The sequence below is a fragment of the Saccopteryx bilineata genome, chromosome X (assembly GCF_036850765.1).
Source record: "Saccopteryx bilineata isolate mSacBil1 chromosome X, mSacBil1_pri_phased_curated, whole genome shotgun sequence".
Classification (NCBI taxonomy): Eukaryota; Metazoa; Chordata; class Mammalia; order Chiroptera; family Emballonuridae; genus Saccopteryx; species Saccopteryx bilineata.
The window spans coordinates 12,490,568-12,507,522 of record NC_089502.1 but is presented as its reverse complement, the minus strand read 5'-3'; the positions used below and the strand labels follow the sequence as shown (position 1 = coordinate 12,507,522).

Here is a 16,955-nt window from a genome sequence, read left to right as displayed (position 1 = left end):
AAAAATGAAAACCTAATAGAAAAACTACACAGGCAACTTGACCCATTATTATAAAAATTAGAAATTATCGGTATTAATATTTTCTTATTTTTAGTACATTAGTTAACAAAAATGTAAACAGAGTTGGCTTGAAATATAAAAAAAAGTCATTCCTGTAGGTAACAAATTAAAAGTAATTTAGTCACTAAAGTTATAAAATAAACTAAAAAATAACCAAGAATAAGAAAGACTTAAAAATAGTTTTAGAAATTGCCAATTTGACTGAGACAATTGGCTCACTATATGTATCAGACCAATTGTATTCTGTTTGCTTTCCATAGCTATCTACAATAATGATGGAAACAAAACTGGGAACATATGTGAGAGCTGGTTATTTTTTTCAATATATAAACGATAGAACAAAAACATGTACACTTCTATCATTTTCCCAGTTAAAATTGTCAAATAAAGAAACAGAGCATAATAGTGAAGAAATAATCACTACATAAAACTTGCTCAAATTTGAAGCTGGTTTATAGTTTGATAGATTAGGGAAACAAGAACATGAGACTCCATCACCTACATAGGTCTATTCTTATCTCAAAAGATTATGCTGTGAGACATTATCAACAAAACAATGCTGACTATAGTATGAACAGTGACTTTATAAGGTAACAGATGTAGCTAGCTATAAGAAAATAAGTTTCCATCATATTCTGGTATGCTGCAAAGCTGATGAGTGAAAAAATTTTGAATACAGTACTGTTGTCATCCTTCTTTTTCAAAGATTACACTACCTGACAGAATATCTTGTCTCAAGAGATAAATTAGGGACTGTTAGTTTTTTGTCCAAGGAGCACATATGAAGCCAGACCTTTGATTAGAAATCATCACTGCAATCTGAAATGTCTGTTGCCATTTGCAACGTTGCCTCCTAGACTTGAGGTCAGTCTTGGCTTAAGACAATCAATTCCATTTCTGATACTGTCAGACTAATCTGGCATTTGCTGTGGTTTCTCAGTCATCCAGGTTGTTTTGTCTCATTATCTAAATGTTACTGTCTAAGTGAGTTTATCTGACCAATTACAATCCAGACTTAAGAATCCTAATATGAATAAAATAATCTCAGTTTAAGTGTTCAATAAGTTTTATCATTTAACTCAATAAAAAATTGAAGGTTTGTTATTTTTTAAATTAACTTTGTTATTTATTAAAATAAATAAAAATGTTTCCTGGGTTTGGGACTGTTCCTGCTAACACAACACAGGTGACTTTGTCAGATTCTCATCTGGACCATATATTCACAATGAAGTCAACGTACATTATAGCAATGTAGCTTGTTCTTATCAGAGGTCACTTAAGTTCTTCAAGTGCCAGGTACAGATAAAGTTGATTAAATAATCATTCTGTTCAGTCAAGCATTTGGGTGATTAGTAAATTGATGATTTCAATTATAGTAGCCCAGAATAGAAAAGTGTAGAAAACAAAACCAATCATTTAAAAAAAAATTACTATTGAATGCTCTCCTGTACATTCAGGGTGCTAAATCACCAAAACACTGAAAAGGTGTATTACCTTTAACTCACCAGCCCCCAAAGGAATGTTATCAATCAAGCAGATAGAAAAACAGTAACTCACTTTAAAACATAAATCTTATGATTGGAATATAAGCAATTTCTTACCTTTGTTTCCCTTATTTGCATTTTTCAGATTTTCTGCATTGAATGTTGACTATTTTGTTCAAAGGGAAATGTTATTTTAAAAATAAAAAAAAATTACAGTGGTGCAATGTGAATTAATATTAACCAGCTTTGCTATACTTGATCAAAACAAAACACTCTCTGGTTCATTATATTCCATCAATAACTAACCTGCTCGGTATGGCCATGATTGAGGTTATCTTTTTTACTGGACAACACAAGTTGTACAACACTGATCTTGCTTCTCTGGCAGGGATGAATAGTTCATTTGCCTGACGATCTCAGCAAAAAGTTCATCCACCATTGATTTACTTTTTGCCGATGTCTCCATGAAAGGACAGCCCCATTCTTGAGCCAGAGCTCTCCCTTCTGAAGACATAACCTCTCTCTCTGGTTCCAGATCCACTTTATTTCCTACTAGGATTAGTGGGACTTTTTCATATCTCTTCACTCTGACAATCTGATCTCTCATTGGCTTGATATCCTATTCAAACAATCACAAAAAGAAAGAAAAAGAATTAGGCTGTTTGCATAACCATAACAGAAGTATTACAATCTCACAAGAACTCATCCTTCAATAGGTATAGAAAGCTGAATCCAAAATAAAACCACACATCCAAATAGAGAAAATGTCATTTTCCCCAGTGAAGTAGGAACTAGACAATTTCCACACCATACCTGCTGGATGTCTGTCAAGAATATAAAATATAGGTTGTACACTAACCTTAGGATTCATTTAATCATTTCTTTCCCACAGTCTAAATTGATTGAAAAAGTAAGTTCCCAAATATTATGAATCCATTCATACATAAAAGTGTTTGGCCATCTCCTTCAACCTATCAGTTTGTCCTTAGTCTTCTTAACACCTGATATTCTAGTACAGGACTGCAGCATTTATGCATTCCTAAGCCATTTAGCAAGAGTGCTTGAGAGAAAGGTTTTTAAGGTGGAAACAAAAACACTGTGTCATGCCTAGATGACCAAAGTTAAAAATAGATTCATATACTTGCATACTTCATTTTAAATTTAATGGTATATTTTTACTGCAGTAAAATCAAACACTTTAAAATACACTTAAATATAATAGAAACTACTATAACAAGGAGCAGCTCCTGGAAGAGACAGGCAGGCAGGCATCTGGGTGGGAAAAAGACATTTTTTTCTTTACCTATACTTGGGTGTACAACTTGAAATTTCTCCCAAGTGTATTACTTTCTCTAAGTAATCACAATTAATTACAAAATATGAAAGCTTTAGCAATACTCTAATACCATCAACTCTAAGGAATCTTTGATTAAAGACAGTATTATAGATTTATACTAACATATTTTTTTTAATTTTTCATAATGTAAAAAGTTTAACTTAAATATAAACATGTATTTAAGTAGTTACAATAAACAGAATATTCACATGTAGGATGAAGGAAAATGAGGGGACTGAGAAAATTACAGAACCACAGTTATTTGATATTTGCAACAATTGTATTTAATCATGTATCAATCCAGTTAGTTCAAGGTTAAGCTTCTTTTCCTTGTCTTCATGGAAACCTAAGTTCAGCTGAGAATCCAAATTTATGGCATTTAGGTTTAAAAGAATTTAGGTCTCTATTGATTTTTCACTCCATATTTAATGGCTATAACAAAAGCAGATATCACTGATATTGTATGGAAAACACTTCAAAAGACTTCCCGCCCCAAGAGAGTCAGCTAATAGAATAGCAAATCTCCCAAGAATCCGTCAGAAAGAAAATGCCTGCCAAACAGTGCCTTTAGTACTGTTTTTGGGAAAATGCTTTTATGAGACTATTGCTTTAGAATTTAAGCCTACATAAGATAAAACTGAGTCTGCTCAATATAACCAATTCATTTACCCATAACTTATGTTTACAATATAAAAATCCTGAAGTACTATACTATATCCAGTTACTGAAAAAGTTCACTACAGTATTTTAAAATACTAAGAAAAGTGGAATTAGCACATTAGCTTGACTAAAGTACTTAATGTCTCTTAAGTAAGCAACTTTAGAGAATATCTTTAAATACAGAAAAATATACATTTCCTAAAGCAATGGAGGTCAACATAACAGGTCAATATATGAGGTTATTTTCAAGGTATAAATAGCAACATTTATTGAATCTTTTAAAGTAATGTTAAACTTTCAGTCTGTTTCCCAATGGAGGACGGGACAGGTTTTCCAAGGAAAGTGGACCATCTCCAGTTTGGTCACCCAGCCAGGGTTAAAAATCTGCACTTGTTCAGTGTTCCCAGATCCACATATTTTCTACAAATACACTGATTGCTATCAGAATCAATTTAGATAGCTGCAAAAAAGGAGGGTCATTTTACATTTTTGTTAGTTCTGAATTCCAAGTACCAGTCTTTTCAATAAGTAACTTTTCCTTCAAATGTTACAAGTAAAATGCCTCGAAGGCAAGTCTTGAGTTCATGTCGCAGCACTAAGATTTATGAATCTGGTTGAGAAACTTGGGTGAGAGAGGGAGGGTTTGGGGTGGAAGAAGCAGCCAGAGGAGTTATACATGCAACAGATATTCGATTTTACATAATTTTCCTTCCAAAGTGCTCTATTTACCCAAGGTTATCTATTAATGTTGTTTTGTTGAGTATATCAATCAATACTTGTTGAATACGCAACTTCAGAAAGTTACATAGCAAACTAAATATATACGGACTAACCCATTTCGTTTTCACTTTTCTTTGAATGAAAAATAACTTTAAAATATTTGTTGACGGTTGTTATTTTACTACTCTCTATAGAAATAGCCCAATACTTTCTCGTGAGAGAGGTAACATTAAGAATGCGCCATGTCTAACTTTGAAAAGCAAAACATAGTCTTCAACGCAAGGTTCAAGTAAACCAGAAGTAAAAGTAGGATTACCACACCCCCTTTTAACAAATTACAAGACTTGGTTTGGTTACCTGAAAAGACTGTTGATTAACGAGACTATAAACCAGGATGAAACCCTGGCCGTTTTTGATGTAGAGATCTCTCATGGAGGCAAACTGTTCAGTTCCCGCAGTGTCCAGAATTTCCAGCACGGACGGGGAAGAGTCCACTTCGATCTCTTTGCGGTAGAAATCTTCAATGGTGGGGTCATATTTCTCAATGAAAGTCCCAGTGACAAACTGCACAGTCAGGGCAGATTTGCCAACCCCTCCGCTTCCTAACACCACTACCTTGTATTCCCTCATGAGTCTCACCTTCACTAACTCCCACACCACAGAGGAAAAAGAACGCCCCGCTAGCTGAGGCGCGCCTTGGGGAGGCGGAAGGTGGGCGGAAATCTGCGAACTCGGGAGAAGAGTGCAGAGAAGCAGAGGGCCCAACTGGGGAAGAAGAGGAAGTTAAAGGCGGGGGAGGGGAGAAGGCAGAGCGTGGGGGTGGAGGGGTGGGGATGGGATGGTAATGCCCCTCCTATAGGAACTGAAGCCCAGAGAGCGTGGGGAGGAGGGCATTACTGGAGAAGCTCAACAAGGGTGGGGAGATGAAACTCGTCTCTCGGAGGCAATGGCTGGAGGCCGCAGATCTGGCGGGGCGTCCGAGGAGCCCGCAGTCAGGGGCTGCTCGCACCTCTCCCCCACCCTTCACACAAAGGGGCCCAGGGACCCCGCTTCCTGCTCTCGCAGCTGAGCGGGCCCAGGCCTGTGGGCTCTGCTCCAGTCACTGTCGCCGGACGGGTCTCTGGGCCGCGGCTCCCGCGGGCGTCGTCCGGCCTGTGACGGGAGAAAGGGGCACATGTTACTCGCTTGACCCCTGCCTGCCCCAAACCAGCAGCCCTGGCTGTCGCCTATACCCAGCTCCCTCCAGGACCCAGCTGCCTCCTCCAACGCCGCCGCCGCCGCTTACCCTGCTTTCAGCAGCCGCAGGCCACCGGGAAGGCTCTGTCAAGCCAAGGCCATGGCCAGGGGCTGGCCCCTCGGTCTCACCGCCGCCCCAGCGCGGCTATTCGGGGAGTGGGCGGGTGCCGTCCTGGCGGCGGCGGCCGCAGAGAGACTCCGGGCAAACCCACCTTTTTTTTCTCACCCACCCCCCACCCCCCACCCCCAGCACACACCCGGAAGGGTTTCCCTGACACACTGTCTGAGTTGCCCTAGTTCTCCAAGACTGTACTGGATCACTTCCGGTACGGAAAGTCCCACCTCTTAGGAACGGGGCGGGTGGCGCTGGGGCGGCGCTCTGGTGAGGAAGAGGGTTGAAGATTGTTTTTGGTCTTTGCTATAGCCTTGGCAAAGGGCCTCTCTGAGAACCTCCAGCCTCCTTCCTTTCCCCGCCGGCCCGCTGCTGCTGCTCCTGCGTCTGCGGCTGCTGACAATCCCACCCCAAAGTCATTGAAGTTCCTCCGCGTGTCAGTCACTCTCAACCCAGTCTGAGGACTCGATAGGTTCGTTGGCCTGTACAGGATATCCAGTAATAATCTATCGACTGGGAGAACGCAAAAACATGCCTGTACTAGAAGTGGCAGTGAAAATAAAACAACCAAGAAAGTTTATTCTCTTTGCTGATTCTTTCTTCCAGACTCATATTTTTTCTAACAAATGCGTGCAAACTACCCTTGGATTTCACTATTGCTCTGATTTCAAATGTGATATGTTTTACCTAGCTGTGCCTGATAAGTTCTTTTATCATCTAGGAAGTCTGCCTTGACTCTACCACCAAATGTCAAAGTCACTCCTCTTCCTTGTCACAAGGCTCAGACAACAAAAGGATCACAAATACACTTTACAGGTACTTTAATTCAGCTTTGCCTCTGTTTGATTCCAACAGCTACAGAGCAGGAAAGACAGCAGGAAAAGGTAACAAACACTCAGGGCAGAGTTGATTGCAAATTGTTTATTCCTGCAGACTAACTTCTTATAGCCTTTTATTATCTGTATGCACAGCAATTTGCAAGCTGGCCTTTCCTCGTTAAAGTTTGTTTTAGCGGACATCCTTCATAATCATTGAAATTCCAAAGGAAAGGACTCTGGTGTTAAACACTAAGTTTCTATTTTTAGATAAAATTGGTATTTCTTACATGTCTTTCCCTCTGCCAACTTTCTATTTCTAAACTTAAATCCACAGTCCAGAAAAATAGGTTATATTTAAGATATTTCACTCACTTTTTGATTCAAGCATGCACCTAGAAACCTGTGAGACTCCATGGCCAGCTGATTTAAACTGATTCCAAATTCCTTCACTGTGATCCCTAATGATCAGAATGTATAAAAACTATTACCAACTCCAAATTGTTACATATTAGAAAACAGGCAAATCACAGGAGTGTAAAGAAATCCAACTGTGTGTCTCTCTGAGTATTCCCTAATGTCACTTACAGTATTCAAGAAAAGTTTAGTTCAATTTCTCCTCAGCCCAGGGCTGGTGCAATCAGTCCAGTGAAGTCCCCAGCTCTGGATCCAGCGAGCTGCCTGGGTCTTGCCTGCTAACTGAGGCATTGCCCTCTACTGGAAGAAGTTTGATCTATGAGTTATGAGTTTCCCCATATGTGCTGTTCCTCCTTATGTGCTGTTGCCTGATTTGGAGCTCTGCTGCCAATCTCTTTGTCTAGCTGTCTCCAGAATTTCTCTGTATCGTGAAATCCGGTGCTGCACCAGCTCTGCTTGCAACTGAATCTACATATTCCTCTTCTGATCTAGCAATCAGTGTTGAGCAGTTCTGGAAAGTTTCTGCACTGTTACTAAATTGCCAAGACAGAGTTCTTCTTTTTGAGGTCATCCAGCCTGTTGGCAACTCTTAACAGTTCTGAATGTGTTGGACAAAGTGTTTTGGGTAGAGTTCTTTGTTTCCCCATGCAGTAAAAGATAGTTCTCCCCTCAGTACAGAGTTCTCTTGGGTCACTATCAGCAAATACAGCGTTGATAAGTGTAAAGCTCAGTCGGAAGACACTTCTAAACTATCTTAGGAAGGAGGGGTCATTACAACAGGTTTTAGGAAAGCAAACAATTGGAAATAATTTAAATGTTCTCCAATAGGTGATTAAAAAATAATAAGTGTGTGTGTGTACATTCACAAAATGGGATACTATCCAGTTTTTTAAAAATCAAAAATTGATTCAGAAGTGTCAATATGAAAAAATGGCTAAGATATGTATTGTAAGGCTTAAAATACAAGATACTGAAAAAATACATAGTTTCTCCCACTTATGCATAATATGAGTGTATGCAATACATAGTTATATAGCCATTAAAATCTGAAATTCATTCATTTTTGGTGAGGGGTATTATGAAAGAACTTCTATTCATATATTTTAACTTTTAAACAATAATTAGGCGTTACTGAGGAAAAAGGAGTAAATATCATTCTATAATATCTTAAAAGGAGAAACAAATAAAAGTTGTTAATAAAACACACCAATATCCTGACTGTTTAGAGGTCAGTGCATAGGTCTGCCCAATTTGAACAAACTCCCTTCCTCCTTTCAGGCTCTACCCAAGCATCTCTATACTTAGAAAAGTATTTTTACATATATTATCTCATAAGACTCTAGTTGTTTGCCAGTTTAGTTTAGTGTGTTTTTTTTTCAGAGACAGAGAGAGAGTCAGAGAGAGGGATAGACAGGGACAGACAGACAGGAACGGAGAGATGAGAAGCATCAATCATTAGTTTTTTGTTGAGGCACCTTAGGTGTTCATTGATTGCTTTCTCATATGTGCCTTGACCGGGGGCATTCAACAGACTGAGTGAACCCTTCCTTGAGCCAGCGACCTTGGGCTCAAGCTCGTGAGCTTTTGCTCAAACCAGATGAGCCCGTGCTCAAGTTGGCGACTTCGGGGTCTTGAACCTGGGTCTTCCGCATCCCAGTCAGACGCTCTATCCACTGTGTCATCGCCTGGTCAGGCCGCCAGTTTAGTTTTATTAGGCAATGAGAATGTCAAGACCAATTAGAAGAGCACTGCCTGGCAGTTGAAAGCCAAAGGCCCTGAACTTAGGCAGACAGGCATTTATTTGAACAGCAGCTCCCACACCTCATAGCTGTGTGACCTTAAGCAAGTGATTTCACCCATCGAAGCCTCTAACTCATGACCTATAATGTGGAACTAATCAGTCAATGTGAGAATATGTGGGAAGTAGTATATCTAAAATGCTTAGCACAGTCCTGTGCTCATTAGGAGCCTTTAATAAATTCTACCTATTTGGTTTTTAAAAGCATTTAATAAAGTGTTATTTTAGAAAATCAACATACATGGAGAGGAAAACAAAACTTTAAAAGCCCAATTATCTCCAAATGACACAAAAATAATAAAATAACTTCATTACTCTTTCTAAAAGTATGTATTTTTAAAAGCTTCTTGTATTTTCTTTCAGGGAAAAATGTTATTTATATGTAAGATATTTATCAACTCATCTTCTATATGTACTTTTTAAACTTACTACAAAATTAATCTCACTATACACACCATTCTGCACTTGGCTTTTTTTCACTTACTATATCTTGGCCGTTTTTCATTTCAGAACATATAGATCTACCTCATGGCTTTGTGTGTGGGGGGGTTGTTGTTTATATTTTTTGTTTTTTAATGACTACACCATGACTAAGTTAACCAGCCCCCTATACAAGGTCACTGGTTGCTTCTAGTTCTTTACATTGAATATCTTCCACACACCTCTATTTTGCTAGCCAGTACTTCAAGTGAATTTCCAGTACCTCAATAACCAAAACAACTGGTACTTGCATTTGAAATTATTCTGGTAAATGTTGCCAAATAGTCCTTTAGAAAGATTAAACCAATTTACATTTCTACCAACACAGTATAATGTAACTGTTTTTTTATAACCTCAACCTAAATATTATTAATTTTAGTATTTTATAGCTATTGTTACTAGCTTTAGTATATTTTTAAGGCTAACAAATGCAGGATAGTGTTATAGAAGAAATTTGGCCAGCTAGATTTCCATCCCCTGATTTGTAAAGTTGGGCATAATACCTGTACTACCTTACAGAGCTCCTTTGAAGTATGAGTGAAACCATCCATTCAAAACACTTAACTTTCCAAACACGAACTGCTTAATAAATGTAAACTGCTCAAATAGTAACTTTCTACTTCCAAGGTTCAAAGACAGGGGGAGGGTAACTTCTCTACAGAGTATGCCCTTGAGAGTCAGAATGTTTTCTATTTCAGCCTCCACTCCAAAGTAACTATTGCTTGATCAATCATTTTCAAGAACCAGCCAGTTTTTACCTAGCGTGAAGAAATCTTAGGCTATAAACTACATGCGGAAGACAGAATTTACAGGTACATAATCTCATTTTATGCAATTAGCTTGCACAAGTTTAAAGTTCTAAACATTTTGCTTCTGGCACTGTTGTGGGGTTTTTTTGTTTGTTTGTTTTTGGTTTTTGTTTTGTTTTATTCCTTCTTTCCAGTTTGTGTGTCCTTTAGTTGCCAGCCCTGAAGTCATTAACTCTTTCAGATAATTTCCTCTCACTTCTGCCCTCCCAGTGAACCCTCTCACCTTTCACATCTTGGAGGAGGTGAGGGGTGAAGGGCAACAAGCCCTGTTCTTTCCAAGTCCCAGTGCTTTCCTTCTGTTTTGCTTGAAGGTGCCTTCAAGTTAGCAGAAAGCTGAGACAGTAGTGTCTTTGTGTGTGCCTATGGAAATCTTTAGCAGGGCATCTCCTTTTTTAAGTGATTGAGGAGATCCTTGGATAGCAGATTGTCTTGTTTTTTTTCCAGTTCCTTCCAGCTTCTAAGACTCCAATTTTCCCCTTCAAATCTCATCTCCAGCTATACCAGCTGTTAGTTCCGTTTGTCAGTCTCCCTAGGTACACAGAACCAATTTTTATACATTTATTATATTTTTCACATTATAAAAACTACTCTTTGCAAAACAGAAAATTAAAGAAAATTGCCATTATATTGTAGTGCCTTTCACAAAATTTTATTTTGAAAGAGAAAATGTTCTTTAAACTAAGAATGGGATCATATTGTTTTGCATGCTGCTTCTTTCACTTACTAAAACTTCATGCCTACCCAAATTATTAAAAGTACTCATAGTCTGAGAATGCCTTCTTCCCCATAGCTTTAGTTTTTCTACAACCCCAATTAGCATTCAATCACATCCAACCTTGCCCACCTGAAATCTTCAACCAAACTATGGGACTGCATGGCAATGATTGCTTACCACAGAGGCCACTACTATCAAATTTGTCTAGGAAACCTTCCTATACAGACACAAAACTTTTATTTTACAGACGTGACAGCTGAGAGAGTTATTTCTTCAGAACTCAGTGGACTACTAAAATCAGTGTATCTAAAACAGATCTGTGCTCCTTAATCATTTACTTTCTCCATTTCATCTTTAATTTTAAATATTGTACATAGAAGAGCATTTTTACAATTGAACTTATTGGGGTGACGCTGGTTAACAAAATTATACAGGTTTCAAGTACACAGTTGAACAACACATTATGTGTACACTATATTATGTGTTCATCACCCCCAAGTCAAATCTCTGTCCATCACCATTTATCCCCTGTATACCTTCTCCCGGCCCCAACCCCTGCAATCACCACACTGTCTGTGAAATCATTTTGTAATCTATTAAGTACCACTATATCTAAGGAATTAGTGTCAATAATAATCATATTTTGTTCATTTCTGGGTGTTAATTGGTAATTTTAATCTGTTATATCACCATACTCTTAATTTACATGTATCTGAAACACAAGGAGTTGTTAAAATACAGATGGCCAGGTCCCACCCCCAGAGCTCCCGATTCTGGGGCAGGGCCGAAATTTACACTTCTTAAGTTCTCAGATGACACTGCTCCTGGTCCAGGGACCACACCTGAAGCATGACTGTTATTAAAAGTGGTAGGGCTGTATATTTGAATCTTCCCAGCTCAATACTCATTAATTTATCATCTCAGTCAATCACTTATTTAATACATATTGACTAAAGACTCTAGTCCAAGAACCTTGCTACATAGTGGGAATGGAAAGATAGATAAGACACAGGGTCCAAAGGAGTTCATGGCCTTTTGAGAAATACAGATAATTAAATCAACATTTACATTACACTGTGGCAAGTGCCATAATGGAGATATGTCCAAGGTGCTCTGGGAGATTCAGGAAGGGCACCAGAGAAAGTTTTGGGGAGGAAATGATTGGGCTTCAGGTAAGGAGGCTGTAGGGATTAGTAGGGGCTAGAGCCAGATTTTAAAAAAAATGAGTAGTATAGTAAACTGAAGGGTTTGACCTTTCCCCTGAAGACTGTAGGAAGTCATAGAAGGTGGTTTTTACAAATGTCATGAACTACTGCAATGAGCAAAAGAAGATTTGGCATTCAGGCTCAGGTTCAAATACTGGCTGTACTTCTTGAATAATATGAGGCATGCTACTTTACCTTCTCTGAGCCTCCCATTCTTCATGAGTAAAGGGAAAAATAATATCTACCTTATTTAGGTGCTTTGAATATTTCATAAGATAAAATACCTAAATGCCTGGAATATGGTAAGAATGGAAGAAATGGTAACTATGATCAAGTTTGAACTTTAGAAAGTTAAAGATATGGAAGATATGCTTCTCAGGTTATTTCTGATCAAAACTATCAGGTTAGTTTAAATATTAAGGCCATATTCGATATGGTCACAAGTTGAATGATTTAATGGTATAATGACAATGATTTATTGTTATAGACCAGGGGTCCCCAAACTACGGCCCGCGGGCCACATGCAGCCCCCTGAGGCCATTTATCCGGCCCCTACCGCACTTCCGGAAGGGGCACCTCTTTCATTAGTGGTCAGTGAGAGGAGCACATTGACCATCTCATTAGCCAAAAGCAGGCCCATAGTCCCCATTGAAATACTGGTCAGTTTGTTGATTTAAATTTACTTGTTCTTTATTTATTTATTTTTTAATAAATTTTTATTAATGGTAATGGGATGACATTAATAAATCAGGGTACATATATTCAAAGAAAACATGTCTAGGTTATTTTGTCATCAAATTATGTTGCAAAGCCCTCGCCCAAAGTCAGATTGTCCTCCGTCACCCTCTATCTAGTTCTCTGTGCCCCTCCCCCTCCCCCTAACTCTCTCCCTCCCTCCCTCCCTCCCATGTCCTCCCTCCCCCCCCACCCTTGGTAACCACCACACTCTTGTCCATGTCTCTTAGTCTCATTTTTATGTTCCACCAATGTATCGAATCATGTAGTTCTTGTTTTTTTCTGATTTACATATTTCACTCCTTATAATGTTATCAAGATCCCACTATTTTGCTGTAAATGATCTGATGTCATCATTTCTTATGGCTGAGTAGTATTCCATAGTGTATATGTGCCACATCTTCTTTATCCAGTCTTCTATTGAAGGGCTTTTTGGTTGTTTCCATGTCTTGGCCACTGTGAACAGTGCTGCAATGAACATGGGGCTACATGTGACTTCACGTATCAATGTTTCTGAGGTTTTGGGGTATATATCCAGTAGAGGGATTGCTGGGTCATAAGGTAGTTCTATTTGCAGTTTTTTGAGGAACCACCATACTTTCCTCCATAATGGTTGTACTACTTTACAGTCCCACCAACAGTGAATGAGGGTTCCTTTTTCTCCACAGCCTCTCCAACATTTGCTATTACCCGTCTTGTTGATAATAGCTAATCTAACAGGAGTGAGGTGGTATCTCATTGTAGTTTTGATTTGCATTTCTCTAATAACTAATGAAGCTGAGCATCTTTTCATATATCTGTTGGCCATTTGTATCTCTTCCTGGGAGAAGTGTCTGTTCATGTCCTCTTCCCATTTTTTTATTGGATTGTTTGTTTGTTTGTTGTTGAGTTTTATGAGTTCTTTGTAAATTTTGGATATTAGGCCCTTATCTGAGCTGTCGTTTGAAAATAGCAGTTCCCATATAGTTGGCTGTCTGTTTATTTTGATATCAGTTTCTCTTGCTGAGCAAAAACTTTTAATTCTGATGTAGTCCCATTCATTTATCTTTGCCTTCACTTCTCTTGCCATTGGAGTCAAGTTCATAAAATGTTCTTTAAAACCCAGGTCCATGATTTTAGTACCTATGTCTTCTTCTATGTACTTTATTGTTTCAGGTCTTATATTTAGGTCTTTGATCCATTTTGAATTAATTTTAGTACACGGGGACAGGCTGTAGTCGAGTTTCATTCTTTTGCATGTGGCTTTCCAGTTTTCCCAACACCATTTGTTGAAGAGGCTTTCTTTTCTCCATTGTGTGTTGTTGGCCCCTTTATCAAAGATTATTTGACCATATATATGTGGTTTTATTTCTGGGCTTTCTATTCTGTTCCATTGGTCTGAGTGTCTATTTTTCTGCCAATACCATGCTGTTTTGATTATCGTGGCCCTATAATATAGTTTAAAGTCAGGTATTGTAAAGCCCCCAGCTTCATTCTTTTTCCTTAGGATTGTTTTGGCTATTCGGGGTTTTTTATAGTTCCATATAAATCTGATGATTTTTTGTTCCATTTCTTTAAAAAATCTCATAGGGATTTTGATGGGAATTGTATTAAATTTGTATATTGCTTTGGGTAATATGGCCATTTTGATTATATTTATTCTTCCTATCCAAGAACAAGGAATATTTTTCCATCTCATTGTATCTTTTTCGATTTCCCTTAACAATGCTTTGTAATTTTCATTATATAGGTCCTTTATGTTCTTTGTTATGTTTATTCCTAGGTATTTTATTTTTTTTGTTGCAATCGTGAAGGGGATTATTTTTTTGAGTTCGTTTTCTAATATTTCATTGTTGGCATATAGAAAGGCTATGGACTTTTGTATGTTAATTTTGTATCCTGCGACCTTACTGTATTGGTTTATTGTTTCTAATAATCTTTTTGTGGAGTCCTTCGGGTTTTCGATGTATAGGATCATATCATCAGCAAAAAGTGATAGCTTTACTTCTTCTTTTCCGATATGGATGCCTTTTATTTCTTTGTCTTGTCTGATTGCTCTGGCCAGAACTTCTAGCACCACGTTGAATAAGAGTGGAGAGAGTGGACAACCCTGTCTTGTTCCTGATTTAAGGTAGAAAGTCCTCAGTTTTATGCCGTTTAATAGGATGTTGGCTGATGGTTTATCATATATGGCCTTTATCATGTTGAGATATTTTCCTTCTATACCCATTTTGTTGAGAGTCTTAAACATAAAATTGTGTTGTATTTTATCAAAAGCCTTTTCTGCATCTATTGATAAGATCATGTGGTTTTTGTTCTTTGTTTTGTTGATATGGTGTATTACGTTAACCGTTTTGCATATGTTGAACCATCCTTGAGATTCTGGGATGAATCCCACTTGATCATGATGTATTATTTTTTTAATATGTTGTTGTATTCGGTTTGCCAGTATTTTGTTTAGTATTTTAGCATCTGTATTCATTAGAGATATTGGTCTGTAGTTTTCTTTCTTTGTGCCATCCTTGCCAGGTTTTGGTATGAGGGTTATGTTGGCCTCATAAAATGTGTTTGGAAGTATTGCTTCTTCTTCAATTTTTTGGAAGACTTTGAGTAGAATAGGAACCAAGTCTTCTTTGAATGTTTGATAGAATTCACTAGTATAACCGTCTGGGCCTGGACTTTTATTTTTGGGGAGATTTTTAATAGTTTTTTCTATTTCCTCCCTGCTGATTGGTCTGTTTAGGCTTTCTGCTTCTTCATGACTCAGTCTAGGAAGGTTGTATTGTTCTAGGAATTTATCCATCTCTTCTAGATTGTTGTATTTGGTGGCATATAATTTTTCATAGTGTTCTACAATAATTCTTTGTATTTCTATGATGTCTGTGGTGATCTCTCCTGTTTCATTTTGGATTTTATTTATTTGAGTCCTGTGTCTTTTTTCCTTGGTGCGTCTTGCCAAGGGTTTGTCAATTTTGTTAATCTTTTCAAAGAACCAGCTCCTTGTTTTATTGATTTTTTCTATAGTTTTTCTGTTCTCTATTTCATTTATTTCTGCTCTGATTTTTATTATCTCCTTTCTTTGGCTGGTTTTGGGTTGTCTTTGTTCTTCTTTTTCTAGTTCCTTAAGGTGTGAAGTTAAGTGGTTTACTTCGGCTCTCTCTTGTTTGTTCATATAGGCCTGAAGTGATATGAACTTTCCTCTTATTACTGCTTTTGCTGCATCCCATAGATTCTGATATGTTGTATTTTCATTTTCATTTGTCTGTATATATCTTTTGATTTCTGCGCTTATTTCTTCTTTGACCCATTCATTTTTTAGAAGTATGTTGTTTAGTTTGCACATTTTTGTGGGTTTTTCCCCCTCTTTTTTGCAGTTGAATTCTAGTTTCAAGGCTTTATGATCAGAAAATATGCTTGGTACAATTTCAATTTTTCTAAATTTGCTGATATTGTCTTTGTGGCCCAACATATGGTCAATTCTTGAGAATGTTCCATGTACACTAGAGAAAAATGTATACTCTGTCGCTTTGGGATGAAGTGTCCTGTAGATGTCTATCATATCCAGGTGTTCTAGTATTTCGTTTAAGGCCACTATATCTTTATTGATTCTCTGTTTGGATGACCAATCTAGAGCCGTCAGCGGTGTATTGAGGTCTACAAGTATGATTGTATTTTTGTTAGTTTTTGTTTTAAGGTCAATAAGTTGCTGTCTTATATATTTTGGTGCTCCTTGGTTTGGTGCATATATATTAAGGATTGTTATGTCTTCTTGATTCAACTTCCCCTTAATCATTATGAAATGACCATTTTTGTCTCTGAGTAGTTTTTCTGTCTTGTAGTCAGCATTATTAGATATGAGTATTGCTACACCTGCTTTTTTTTGGGTGTTGTTTGCTTGGAGTATTGTTTTCCAGCCTTTCACTTTGAATTTGTTTTTATCCTTGTTGCTTAGATGTGTTTCTTGTAGGCAGCATATAGTTGGATTTTCTTTTTTAATCCATTCTGCTACTCTGTGTCTTTTTATTGGTAAGTTTAATCCATTTACATTTAGTGTAATTATTAACACTTGTGGGTTCCCTACTGCCATTTTATAAATTGCTTTCTGTTAGTTTTGTATCTAGTTTGATTCTTCTCTATTGTTTTTCTATCATTTGTTTTTGTTTGTTTGTGTTCCATACTTCTTTCCTCTGTTGCTACCTTTTTTAAGTCAAGTGTTTTTGTGGTGGTTTTTTTAAGGGTGGTTACCATTAAGTAATGAAAAGGGTACCTACCATATTCATTGTAGTACCCTATTTTATAAGTATTTCTGCACTTCATCATCCTTTGCTACTGTTAATCTCCATCCTCTCCCCCCTTTTTTTCCTTTGTTGTCACAGTTTAAGTTTGGTTTTATT

The 16,955-nt window shown here is 37.6% G+C and overlaps 1 protein-coding gene across 1 annotated transcript; it reads right to left on the bottom strand.

Moving 5' to 3' along the window:
* Window positions 1-1,850: 1,850 nt before the first annotated feature.
* On the bottom strand, window positions 1,851-5,761 carry RAP2C (RAP2C, member of RAS oncogene family). The gene is made up of 3 exons (XM_066249399.1): window positions 5,546-5,761; window positions 4,618-5,412; window positions 1,851-2,163 (listed from the first exon to the last, which is right to left on the bottom strand). Exons 2-3 carry the CDS (start codon window positions 4,888-4,890, stop codon window positions 1,885-1,887), a joined length of 552 nt encoding a protein of 183 aa, XP_066105496.1. The 5' UTR covers window positions 4,891-5,412; window positions 5,546-5,761; the 3' UTR covers window positions 1,851-1,884.
* Window positions 5,762-16,955: the final 11,194 nt, after the last annotated feature.